Consider the following 13,920-nt stretch of genomic DNA (forward strand, 5'->3'; position numbering starts at 1 on the left):
ATGAATGCCAGAAAACAATCCCCAAATGCTCAAGTTAAGTATCTAATTCTCAGAATCAAATGTATTCTCACTCTAAACTCTTCCACATGTCAGCATTCTCATTAGGCAACAAAACTTGAGTTTTAAAGCTCTTAGAGTAATTTTGTGACACAATACACTAAGGCCAATTCAAGATAGAGTTGTTAACACCAGGCTGAGAAATTCCTAGAGATTTGAGAGCAGAGCCTGGACAGGCAGAGTTTGGAGGGGAAAGGGAGTGCAGCAGAAATGAGACACCATAGAACTCTCCCTCCAAAGCAATCATTTTCTTCAGGGAAACTTATGGTTGTGGTCTGGAGATCAGTTGTAATTCTAGGAGATTTCCAGGCCCCTCTTGGAAGTTAGCTACTCTAAGTCAGGAAGAAATGGTTGACACTTAGTTTGTACTTCCAGGAAGGCCAGATGGAAGCAAGCATGAAACCCGTCTGTCTGCTACTGAGCATGTGTCTACAAAAAAGCAAAAGTGCAAAAATGTAACCTTGTAAACAGCCTTTGGTAATACCTTTTCACAGAAAAGACGGATTTCTAAGTGCCATGATCCATCTTCCGAGAAGATGTCAGAAAGTTTTGTGTTGTGAGAAATGAAAGTCAGTGGATAAATATGTTTCAACACCACACTCACCTCCAAAAATAGTGAGACCAAAAGGATGTGTCATCTGATTAATGCGTTCAAGTGACCTCCTGTCTAACCCATCAAAGGTACTGTGCTCAATTTTATCAAAAAACGCATCCACCCAGTAAAGCCTTAAGGAACTGAAAGAGATGACAAGGTTTTATGACATTTCAATGTTGACAGAGAGTCCATATGTTTTCAGCAAACAAAATGAGAGCAGGGCTTTTTTTCAGCAGGAACGTGGGGGAACGGAGTTCCAGAACCTCTTGAAAATGGCCACATGTCTGGTGGCTCCGCCCCCTGATTTCCAGACAGAGGGGAGTTTCGATTGCCCTCCGTGCTACAGCATGGAGGACAATCAAAACTCCCCTCTGTCTGGAGATCAGGGGGCGGGGCCACCAGCCATGTGACCATTTTCTCCGAGGGCAACCCACTGAGTTCCACCACCTCTTTTCCCAGAAAAAAAGCCCTGAATGAGAGTATAATCCACCAAAAGCATTCCAGTTCAGCATTTATATATCTCAGTGGAGCTTCTTCAAGGGCAGTGCTTCGGCGACTCTAAACAGAGATGCAACAAACATCTCCCACCCTCAAAAAACTGACGGGAAGGGAACGTTTTCTTAAGCCACACACTGATCACTAATGTTACTGCTACACTACACAGCCAATCAAATTTGATTATGTGACATCATGACAAAGCCAATTCACAGTGAAAGCAATGCTTCCTGGATCAGAGTTATTCTTACTCTGCATAGACAATCATTCGCCCCTTTCCAACACCCCTGAAAAAATGCATGCACAGCAACAATTTTCATAACTGAGGAAAACTTTCATTGGAAGTACCGCTACAGTTTTGGCTCAGCCATAACTAAATCTCTACGATTCTGTACTTCCAGGGGCGGAGTGGGAGATTATAGAGGCCCTGGAATACGCCCAGCTGAGTGGACCTTCCTGGTGCTACAAACCAGGCCCTGCAGAGCCACTCAGCTCAGCTGCATCAACAAAAGGTGTGTCTTCGTTGACTCCACCCATAAAACAGTGGCAATACAAGTGGAGATAACCAATGACCTGACTGTCATTGCTGGTGAAGATGTCAGCCAAGGGTGTGAAGGATGTGAGTCCTTGAGGCGCTGGCAGAGCTGCTGGAGCTTGGTTCCTCTTAGAGATGCCAGCCGTCTGGTGGGAGTGGGGGATCCCCTACCCCCACCTTTCACTCCTGGCCCAACTCACCTGGCAGGCAGGGGGGAAATGATGCAGGCTAGGAGCCAAAGGAGGACATGGTGAAATGGCACATTAGCATGTTCTAGAGGCCCCAATAATGTTATGGGGTCTCAGTGGGGCCAAATTGGCCCCAAACAGCTGATTTTGCCCCCACTGAGACCCTGTCACTTCTGTTTTTCAATTGGAAGTGGCATCATCAGGGCCTCCAGAGGAAGTTGGATTGGGCCCCCATGCCTGCAACGGAACCACCAGTCCCCCACTTTGGAGGTAAGGGGGGGGTGTTGACAACCCTAGTTTTGCTTGTACCTGACTGCCGGCAGTCCCGTAAGGCAGGGGCCCACCAGGAAGTTTCCCAGTCACTTTAATGGCCAGTCTGCCACCATAACCTTCAGAACATTCTGAAAACTTCTTCTATAAGATCTTGAGTGCTGAGTTAGAGCCACCTATGATAACATACTAAAAACTATCAATATTTCAAGAGAAAATGCTGCTGTTTTACCAAACTCATACAGTTTTTGATGCATTTGGGACTAAAAAAATAGTCCCATAGTACTGAGTAGGTGCTGAACAGCTGCTGAAAAACTCCCAGCCTTAGTGGGTTTGTTTGGTTGGTCTTACCTCCAGTCAATAGCTAAGCCGTTAGGCCAACCAAGTGTTGTGTTCACAATCGATAAAGCATGAGATCCATCACTCCAAGCTCTCATGATCTTAGCAGGGCGGAACCAGTCTGTCCAAAATATATACCTGAAAACGAAAGAAAAATGCATTGAAAGTAAACATCAGGATTCTAGTAGTTTTGCCCTTAGAACTGACTCTCTATGAAAACTAGCCAAACTAGCAAACTCAATGCACTGAGATTTTAAGTCTGTGGGCAAAGTTTTTCTCCTTTTGGCTTTGTTTACAGCCTTGTAATAGTAACAGAACTCGTAACATATCAGGAAAGATTGTTCAGGCACTTAAGAATGTTTATGCTTCCGACTGATGAAATATTTATTGTTTATTTACTTTTATTTATTTACATTATTTATAGTTCGCCTTCCTTACTGAGACTCAAAAAGGATTACGCCATGTAAGTCAATGCAGTCAACAAGGTGGGACATGTAATAAGCAATGTAATGCAATTCGGACTGTGGAAATTAAAACCAAGTAAAAATCAGGAACAAACTGAAACAAAACGTAAGCATAACATGGCATATTAAATCATGCAGAAATTATAAAATAGGTTGATACAGCAGTGGATAGTACATACAATACACAGTAGTATAGTTCACAGTCTCTCACCCTTTATTAAAGCATTCTTCCTAAACCAAAGCTATGTATGATTTGTCCTAAGGATTTTACACAGAATAGAATAGAATAGAATAGAATAGAATAGAATAGAATAGAATAGAATAGAATAGAATAGAATAGAATAGAATAGAATAGAATAGAATAGAATATTGGGCCCTATGGAACCCCACAGGACAGGTCCCACACTGATGACAATCGGTCTCCAATGGCAACCCAACAGTTGGCTTCTGTTCCAGTCTGGTTTCAGGCCTGGTCATGGGACGGAAATAGCCTTGGTCATCCTGGTGGATGACCTTCACTGGGAGATGCATACAGTGAGTGCTACCCCGTTAATTCTCCTGGACCTCTTATCGGCTTTTGATACCATTGATCAAGGTATCCTTCCGGACTGCCTTTCAGGGTGAGGACTGGGAGGCACTGCTCTACAGTAGTTTTGGTCCTACCTCAAACATAAATTTCAGTGTGGTGCTGGGGGACTGCTGCGCTGCCCCTTGGCCTCTGGTTTATGGGTCCGCCAAGGTTCTATCTTGTCCCCCATATTTTTCAACATCTATGTAAAGCTGCTGGGAGAGGTCATCCAGCGATTTCGGTTCAGCTGCCACCAGTATGCAGATGATGCTCAGCTTTATTTCACACTGCCAACAGATCCCAGGGAGGCAGTGGAAACAGCTGCCTGGAGGAAGTTTTGGGATAGATGACGGCTATCAAAGTGAAACTTAATCCCCACAAAACAGAGATACTACTGGTAAAGGAAAGGTTTAATCCAGGAATTGGGATATCTCCAGTTCTGGATGTGGTTGTACTTGCTTAGGGCCCCAGGCCTCCTGTTGGATAAACAAGTGGCAGTGGTGGCCAGTGTGCCTTTTACCAGCTCCGGCTCATGAGCCAGCTGCAGCCCTTCCTGAGCAAGAAACATCTGGTCACTGCTGTGGTGCAATGCCCTGGTAACATCTAGATTATATTACTGCAATGCACTCTACATGGGGCTGCCCCAAGACTGTCTGTAAACTACAGCTGGTACAGACTGCTGCAGCCAGAACGCTGACTGGAGTGGTTTGCAGGGACCATACACTGCCTCCCAATTTGCTTCCAAGAGCAAATTCAAGGTACTGGTATTGAGCTGTATATGGCTCGGGGCCAGTATACCTGAAGCACCACCTTCTCCCATAAGAACCTACCCATCCACACCAGTTATCTTTGGAGGCCTAAGTTTGGGTACCCCCACCATCTAAGGTAGCAACCCAAGAAAGAGTCTTCTCAGTCATGGCACAGAAACTTCGGCACTCCCTCCCCAGAGAGTTTCGTCTGTTTCTCTCTATCGTTGTTTTCCACCAGCAGGTTTGTTTTGTTTTGTTTTGTTTGTTTTGGCATACCCCCAGTATTGTCCCTCCTCCCTAGTTGTGTTGTTACACATGTTTGTTTGTCCATATGCTTTTCTATTGAATTGTGTAAATATTTTGTATATATCTTGTTTTAAATGCTGCTTTAATGGTTTAAATATTTTGAAGGTTTGCCGCCTTGGGGACCCTATTTAGGTGGAAAGGTGGCACAGAAATGTTTTAAATAAATAAACTTTTCAAAAGTATAGAAGCATTGCCTTGGTCTGACACTTGCTTGTTATGACTTGTGTTTAAAAACAATCTGTGGAACATTTACTCAGAGTGATATGTATTGATTTTATTGTTTTATTATTTTAATTCTTATTTATTGTATATATAAATTTTTTAACTGTGGTTTTATGCTGTTGTGACTAGACATGGGCATGAACAGCATTACAAACACAAAAAAGCCCACGAACAGCCCAATCTGCTGTTTGCGAACAGGCTGTTCGTGAGGCCCCATTCCAAATTAACAGGTGGTCGTTGGATGCCTCGTTCGTTGCTGTCCGTTGCTGTTCATAAAGCCAGACAGTTTGGCACCTGCAATCAATTCCCATGGCAACTCAGGCAGGGATTGTCTGAACTCCTGCTGTTGCCCTGGAAACCCAGAATCAAAGAGGAGTTTCCGTGCCATTGCTCAGGCGCAAGCAGGACAGGGAGAATCTCTGCAGGCCTCCACGAACAACAATGCTCGTTGTTCATGGACGACAACGAACCACGAACAGCCTGTTCGGGGTTTTTTCACGTTCGTGCCCATGTCTAGTTGTGACCCACCTTGAGCCGACTTGTGGGGAGGGTAGAATATAAATCCAACAAATAAATAAATAAACATTATTGCAGTTATTGCTATTTTACTAGCTGTCTCATGCTAAATATATATTTTATAGTCATTATGACTAATAGCTTTCTGTTGTGGAGGAAAGAAATACATGTATTCAAAAATCAAATCTAAGATTTTCCTTCAGAAATAAATGTGAGTGAGCATAAGCCATAAGAAGAGGAGAAGGAATTCCCTTCCACAGAAGTCAAACTCTGAAGTGAAACGATAGGTTGAATAATGAATTTACTCTCATCCAAGGAGAGCAGAAATTGTCCCGGCCACGTAGCCAAGTCAGTGGCAAGTGACGAAGCACAAGTCAGAAGGCACCCTGGCTACCTCCATGGTAATCAGATCTACAAGGACTTTGAATTCAAAGGCACTGAGACCATTATATTTATAACTATCCTCTCTCTTCAGCTGCCTTGTTTCTCTAGAACTCCTAACATCTATCCTTTTTATAATGCCTAAATAGCATTTGAAAATATACCTCCTCCCCTGAATCTCTGCCTTTTTCTTTCTCCCTCTCCTCCGTTTCCTTCCATTCTCCTGACCATATTGCTGCAGGTTTTGTTCTTTTTAACGTGACCATGGTACAGTGCACAACTTTTGAAGCACAGTCACATTATTATTGGGGGGGACAGGGGCTGGGATTTGTCCCTAAGAAAAACATCAAGTCTGCCTCGGTTCTTAGAACTAAAAGCTATATGTGAGCAAAAAGCATGTTCTAGCAACTCCTCAAATTGAGCTATTTAGATAGATAACACTACGCAGATAACAGTATTGCCTAGGCTGTAACTGTTTTCCAGTCATCCTCTCCCCCTCGCACCACCAGAAAAACAGAGATTTTTTTTTAAAAAAAACCCTGATAATTCCTTTCAAGTTGATTCTGTACCACCTTGTGTTTTGCTCTAGGTGCAGAAACGGGCGCCAGGACAATGAGGAAAAAAAACCCTGATGGTTTTGAAACGGGCAGTATTTAGCCTGCAAAGGAGGCTGTTAGGAAGTATATGTGAAATATGAAATCCATACAGACCTGGAGCTAAAACTGTAATGCTGTTGCCAATCTGCAAATTTCAAAATAGGAGGTGTATCCCTCTTGGGTCTGTACCACTTCAGGTGGAAGAATTCAATATTAGAAAAATTTCTTTGAACAATGGATAACTATATTTAAAGTCAGAAGCTCACCTACGTTATATTAAGCTGGCACAGCACAAAGGCTCTATCATGTAATATTTCTCAACACATCATTTAAAGACCTTCAGACTTACCCAATTACAGGATGGACGACTATTGAACGAGGGTTATTCAAATTCTGGACAATCGCTCGTCTTGATTTGTCAGCCAGCCTCAGCACACTAATGCTCCTATATCGAGGGTCTGTCCAGTAGAGATTCTTTGAGACCCAATCAAAAGATAAGTCTTCAACTCCCTCCACACGATTAGCTGCCAGGATTTCTCTGCCTAGGATTTAGAAATATATATATATATATTTAAATATAGCAATATATAATTAATAATGGGTGCCCATTAAAATTACTTTTCCTATCATATAGTTCTTAACACGTCCACTGAATCCCTTTCCCTTGACCGTCCCTAGAGGAAGGGACCTGCATGAAAATCCTCTTGAAGGGACCTCTTGCAGAAAATCCCATTTTTAATCCCTAACATTTCCAGTTAAAAGGAATTGAACTAGCAGGGTTAGGAAAGACATAGTCATAATACTGGGCTACACAGGGAGCAGTCTCTGACGCACTACAAGAAAGCTTCATATGTAGATCAAAAATCTTTAAAGAAGTTTTCCAGAAACGTGTGTGTTATGCACCGTCAAGTCGCCTCCGACCTATGGTGACCCTATGAAGAAAAGACCTCCAAAATATCCTATCATTAACAAATTTGCTCAGTATCATTCTAAATTATTTTGCTATTTTAATTTTTTTTTAAAAAAATGGCTTCTTCAGAAATTTCTATAATTTTTTTACAGACCAAGAAATCAAAATTGAGAGATTTGCATCTCACCTGTCCCATCCGTCTTCTGTTTATAAATTATGTCTCTAGTCGTGTCTGAAAAAAAGATAGTGTCCTCCTGCGCATAGAAGTCAATTCCAATAAAGTAAGAAGGGCTTCCTGTGATTGGAATGATGACATCTTCCTGGGAGGAGAGATTGAATGGGATTCCACGTATGGCTTGCTGGGATGAAAAGAGCAGAAATTGTTGCACAGCTGGAAGAGAAAGGAACAAAGGTACAATTTATCTATTCAACGTATTGTTATCCTACTCTTCTTCTGCTTTGATGTGGATCGCCCAGGTGAGCCTGATCTCCTCAGATCTCAGAAGCTAAGCAGGGTCAGCCTTGGTTAGTAATTGGATAGGAGACCTCCAACGAAGACCAAGGTTGCAGAGGAAGGCAATGACAAACCACCTCTGGTAGTCTATTGCCACGAAAACCCCACCAGGGGTCACCATAAGTTAGCTATGACTTGAGAATACTCTCTACCACCACTCTTCTTCTAAAGTGCTCAGAATGGTTCACATGGTTCTCTGTCATTTATTTTATGTTCACAATAAACCCATAAAGTAGCTTAGGCTTGGAATGAATGACTGGCCCATGGCCACCAAGTGCGTTTCAAGGCCTCAGTCTTAGGCTTAGCCTGCCATTCTAACTGCTATACTATGGAGGATCTCAGCTGGCTTTCCGGTACTAATGAATCTAACATGATTACCTTTTCCCCATTTTTAATTTAACTTAGAGAAAACAGCTGTGCATGGTACAAAATATGATACAGGAAAGAAGACAAATTGCATTAAAATTCCAAAGGGCAATCAGATGTGAAGAATTACAGCAAGGCATATAATGTATGTCCTGACTTGGATGGCCAACGCTAGCTCAATCTTGTCAGATCTTGGAAGCTATGCAAGATTGGTCCTAGTTAGTACTTGGGAGGGGATACTGCTAAGGAAATCCAGGATCATTATTCAGAGGCAGGCAATGGCAAACCACCTCTGTTCATCTCTTGCTTATCCCATAAGAGGTTGCCACAAGTTGGCTATGACTTGTTGGCACTATACACACATATAATGTATAGAAGCATAAACATATAATGTTTAGAAGCCAAGGAACATTGAGTTTAAACTGTGGTGAATACTGTAGAACCTGAAAGGCAAAGAGGTGTCTGCAGACACAGCACATGCTGCAGAGGCCTGTAGATTCGAACCTTCCTTCCAAACATTACCGTTTTCACCACAAAGTCTACCTCTGAGAATAGCATGCGATATGTATATCACTCCCTGTGATAAGATGCAGGAGTTTCACTTACCTTTGGCTGCTTCTTATAATGAAGTGAAACAATTCTGAGGGTTATTTATTGAAGCTGGGCAGAAAAGGCAGCTATGCAATCAAACATGGAAGTATTATTAAGAGGGTCCATACACGTCCTTACCGATGCAACGACGGCCGTCTGGGTGCAGGTCAAAGCCAAGCGTACATTTGCAACGATAGCCGAGACCGTCATTATCTGTTCTGTGGCTGAGAACACAGATCTGCTCACATCCCCCATTATCAGTGCCACAAGGATTTCTTACTGGAAAGCAATACCAGTTATAAAACTACCATGCATCATCACTTTTGGTTTGTTTTATTTCACCAGTATTTTTATTTAAATGCATTAAAACTCAAAGGGTGACTTGACTCCACTCTTAACAGATGCAGAATGCCTCCTAGAAAACACTATATTTGGACTCCCATGAAAACAACTTTATAGAGACCGCAGATGGCTGTGACAGTCTAAATTAATATCCTCAAACAAAAAGGTACGTAACACCTTAGAACCAACCAAAATGTCACAGAAATGCATGCCAGCTTTCGAGTTCTGCAGAACTCTTTATCAAACTGGATGTTAAAATAAAAAGGGCAGGGAACAGGAGAGTGATGTTTCAGGCCGCAGTTTTTAAGCTTCTTGTCCCCATCTTGAATGGGCTGCAGACATGATTAGATGTTGTGCTAGAATGGAGCTGGCATCTAGTTACACATCTTTCTGGGATGCTTTTGGCCTTTAAGGTGGCCTATGTGTTCCATGCAGTCCTAGAGAAACTTTTGATCAACTACTTTTTAAAAATATTTTCAAATGGAGGTGGCAATTATCTCCTTCATCTCAGAAAGCTAAGGTACAAGTGATACCACCCAGCACTACTTTTTCTACCCAAGGCTGCAGCACATCTCACACTAGATGCAGACGAGAAGCCTTAACAGCATGGCTTAAAATATTTATTTCTAAACCCCGCCCTCTCATTTTTTTTAAGCATCCAGCCTGAAGAAAAGTTCTAGAAAACTCAAAGCTTGCACACTATATATGGCTTTTGTTTCTGGATTAAAATCTTTCCTCTCTCAAAACAGTCTGAGTACAGCCAAAGATATTCAGTACTTTATGCACTCAGGCTTTTCGTTTAAAATAAATTTTATGTTTTCAAACTAAATTCTCGATTTGATCATTTTATGTCCCACTGATTTCAATGGGAAAGTTAACCACATTCTCAACTCTGTTCTCAGACCAAAACAATGAGATTTAAAATTGCTTCGTTTGGGCTGGACCTTGGATACATTTGATTACACAGATATAAAGTCTTACATTCATAGAACACGTTCATTCTGATCCAACTAAAATGAATATTTTTTTGAAGTTTTAAGAGTAGATACTGCATTTTGCAAAGGCAGAAATGCTTCCTTAACATAAATCAGTGACATTCATTCAGTGGCTTTTGAGCCACATGTTGCTCTTTAACATGCCACCTGTGGTTTTTCTGGGCACCGTTCCTCAATGTGGCGCATGTCCCATGTTTCAGGAAAGTAGGCGAGGAGGTTGCCTGGTGGGGCTTGCGGCTGTCAACTGATTCCCACCCTGAAACAGCCACCACTAAAGAAACAGGTAAGCTGCAGGCCTCCCTGAGGTGCAGGCCTCATGGAGTAACGGTGGCCCTTTGAGGTGATAGTAATTGTGAATGTGGCCTTCCATGAGCTGAGGAGTACCACTGATTTTAATATTTTTCAATGACCAGTCAAAGTCTCATGTGAAAGAGTGGGTCTCAAGCATGTGGCTGTGCACAACGATCTCCCCCAAAGCTCACAGGTATCAAAGCTTTAACAGCACAGATTACCCAAGAGGGAGAGAATGAATTCTGGACCCAGTCCATCCCTGTTCACTCACACAGTGTGGTGCTCACAACTTTGGAAAATCTACAAGAGGAAACATGATCTCACCTACAACAAGTTTAAAGAGGTTTATATCTACTGGCTCTCTCAGTGGACTTACCATAAGGTTGCCGCAGAGCATGATAAACTGTCACTCCATATGGACGCAATGATGATTGATAAATAACTTGTGGGTTAGAATCGGCAAATTTATTGGCCTTCATCACCGCCATCTTTGTCCAGTCAGTAAAATATACACTGTGTTCAAAAAGGCTTATTCCATAAGGATGCGGGATCAGTGATCCTCCATGAGTGATTGTTCTCCTGTTTTAGAATTCAAGAAAAACATTTTTTTCTGTTTTACTGAAAAGGGAGGTTCTATGGGTCTACAAAATCTCTATTCCCTTTCATCTTTGAGACAGAGAGCTTTTCTGCACTGGGTTTTTACTGCAGCTAAGCTTCTTAACAGTGTCATTCCCCCACCCCCTTACACACAGCATTGTTTACCGATCATTGCTCTCTCGCTTGTTTTCTGAGTTTCCCCCATGTTTTTTCAAACCCTCACAAAGGTAACAGAGGGGGAAACTGATGCAGTTAAGAAGCCAAGCTGCAGTGGGAGGGAGAAATGGTGCAGAAGAGCCCAGAGACCACACAAAATGATTTTGTACACTGACAATTTCAGGAAAAAGAATCACATAAGAAGCAAAAGTGAGGGGGGGAGGCGCGGATTTGTGTAATACAAAGAGGTACGAGTTTGGGGATCATACGAATGACTGCAATCGTAAGCATAGTTACTTAGGAGTTACACTCCACTGACTGCACAGGACAGGAGCACATAAAGGAAAAATGCTCATGCCCACATTAGTTAAGTAGGGAAAAATTTAAAGGACTTGGACAAAAAACTCGCATCTTACCCATGGCATTCTGAATGAAGCAAGAGTGCCTCACAGAAGAAGTGTAATTATAATAGACCGAATTTCATGCTGACAAGGGCATTTTCCTATTTTATCCAAACAAGCTGCCTATACTGTCCTTTCTTGTTTTTAAGTGGAGAAAATTAGAACTCTTTTAAAAAGTAATAAAAAACTGTTCACTGGAAGCAATGCTACATAGTAATTAATAGAACTTTTATCTTAGAGAAAGGAAGATTATTCCAACTATTTGCATTCCTGGTTCACTAAATGGCCTTGAAAAGTGCAGCTTACAAGGCAAAACAAAGATATTAGAATAACATTAAAAGGAAGATATTTTCTATTGCAGTAAAGAGAGAAAAGTGTGCAGGGAGTAGATACAAGGTGCCAAGTCCCAGCAACTATGCCGAGGTAGACCCAGTGCAGAGAACGCTATTTGCAGCAGATACAATTTCTGGTCAAAAATGCATGCAACAAATATATCATTCCCTCCTCCTATAAGATACATGAAACAACACATGCAGCAGGTATCTCCCTTTTGCTTTTCCTCTCATAATCTAACCTGCTATTGCACCCATACATGAGGCAGTTCATGATCACCATATACACAATGTATATTCATCGTATTTTCACACTGTTTTAAAGTGTTGTTCCTTAACCATGCTATCCAATTCCATTGCATTGTTTGATGTTTGTATAATACCATCTTTATTTCCATTATTGTAACTGTATTACAGCATCCTACTCCTTACTGCATTGTCTTTAATTGTGTAATCTGCTTTTAATTGTACGATACTGTCTTCACTGCATTTTTTAAAAACTGTGTAGTCCACCTTGAGTCTCGGCAAGAGGTAATAACAACAACAGTGTGTTTATATACTGCACCTCGAGGCTGTTTAGTGCCCCACTCAGAGTGGTGAAAAAAGGCAGTGTAATTATTATCCCCACAGTACAGCTGGGGTGTTGAGGCTAAGAGCTGAGGCAACTCAACCACTTAACCACTATGCTACAGCAGACTGTAAATGATTGTAAATGAAATAAATAAATTATAATTGCGTAATTTGCCCTTTAATTGTAACATACTCTCATTATTGCATTGTTTTAGAGCAAGTGGTCTGCCTTGAGTCTCAATGAGAAAAGCAGACTGTAAATGAAGTAAATAAAAATAAATTAAGTAACAGTAATAATCTAGACATAGGCTGTTTTCACACTATTTACCGGCCACGGAACATCGCTCCGAGCTCCCGGAACAACAGTGCCTTCCTGGCGCGAAATTGCACCAGGAAGACGCTGTCATTCCGAGATCTCGGCGTGGTGTTCCGTGGCCAGTAAGCAGTGTGAAAACAGCCATAGTGTTAACATGTGAAAACCAGACATTTCATAGTAGAATTTAAAACATTTACCACTTAAAAATATTCCTATGCTGACTAAATGAAAATCCATAAAGCTGCACAACAATATGCAAACTTATTTTAAAGGATTTTAAAAATCTAAGTAAGCTACAGAACAACTAAACGTAAAATATATGAATACTTCCTCACACCTCTGCACCCCATCGTAAGTTACAGTTTCGATGTAATCAAATCGGCTATCCACCCAGTAAAGTCTCTTTGATAAGATATCCAAAGTTATCCCAGCGGGCCAGCCTAATTTTGTTTTAACCAAGTCTAGACGGTTTGTTCCATCCATGAAGGCTCTTTCCACTTTAGGATCACCAGAGAGACTATCCCAATCTGAGAAAAACAGATAACTATAAACAAGAAAAAAAATTATTCTATTAAGTATACCCACAGACATATTTTTTCAAATTGTTTCATCATTTAAAGCCAACACATCTGCACAATTATAACCACATAAATGTAATTAAGTCCAACTGGACTTAGATACATGACAGTAAGCAAACTGCTTACATTGAATTTCATTCAGCAGGGAACTTGATGGGGAATATCTATAAGGCTTACACAAATACTCTCTCAATCTCAGAAGACAGTATCATCACTTTTTACGCATCTGCTCTGTTGCCTGTCCTTGATGCCATGTTCAGTGAATTATTCTTCCCTTGTCAATTAAGAAACTTCCAAAAGACCGAGAAAACGAAAGAGCAGTTCAAGTATTACACCCTCAATCAGATTAATGCTTGAAATAGTAGAAGCTACAGAGTAGCAGAGTGGGTAAGATAACATATACAGTTTCATCACATGGATCCCACAAATCAAAGAGAAGATCTCTACAGCGTTCCATGCAGAGTTGTTGCCTTTTCCATACAAGTTGGTTTAATATACAATAAAACACCAGGCTACAGCAAAAAGACCCCAAGTCTACTCCAAAAGCAGATGATTAACATAAAGTGGACTGTTGCAAGAAAGACAATCAGATGAGGCTACACCTCCCAAGACGGAAAATCCAGTTCATTTGTCCAGTTCATTTGACAACTCTGTGTTTATTCCCCTTAGTAGAAAAAAGG

The 13,920-nt window shown here is 41.4% G+C and overlaps 1 protein-coding gene across 1 annotated transcript in view; it reads right to left on the reverse strand.

Annotated features, from left to right (window-relative positions):
* LRP2 (LDL receptor related protein 2) overlaps positions 1 to 13,920 on the reverse strand; it is a 175,606-nt gene that overhangs the window by 101,769 nt on the left and 59,917 nt on the right. The window contains exons 13-19 of the mRNA XM_054971732.1: positions 13,000 to 13,206; positions 10,667 to 10,869; positions 8,801 to 8,941; positions 7,379 to 7,582; positions 6,631 to 6,823; positions 2,492 to 2,617; positions 662 to 792 (exon numbers count right to left, since the gene is read on the reverse strand). Of these exons, the coding sequence (XP_054827707.1) occupies positions 662 to 792; positions 2,492 to 2,617; positions 6,631 to 6,823; positions 7,379 to 7,582; positions 8,801 to 8,941; positions 10,667 to 10,869; positions 13,000 to 13,206 (1,205 nt within the window). The remainder of the gene's footprint in view (positions 1 to 661; positions 793 to 2,491; positions 2,618 to 6,630; positions 6,824 to 7,378; positions 7,583 to 8,800; positions 8,942 to 10,666; positions 10,870 to 12,999; positions 13,207 to 13,920) is intronic.

The sequence above is a fragment of the Eublepharis macularius genome, chromosome 2, assembly GCF_028583425.1.
Source record: "Eublepharis macularius isolate TG4126 chromosome 2, MPM_Emac_v1.0, whole genome shotgun sequence".
In the NCBI taxonomy this organism is placed as follows: domain Eukaryota; kingdom Metazoa; phylum Chordata; class Lepidosauria; order Squamata; family Eublepharidae; genus Eublepharis; species Eublepharis macularius.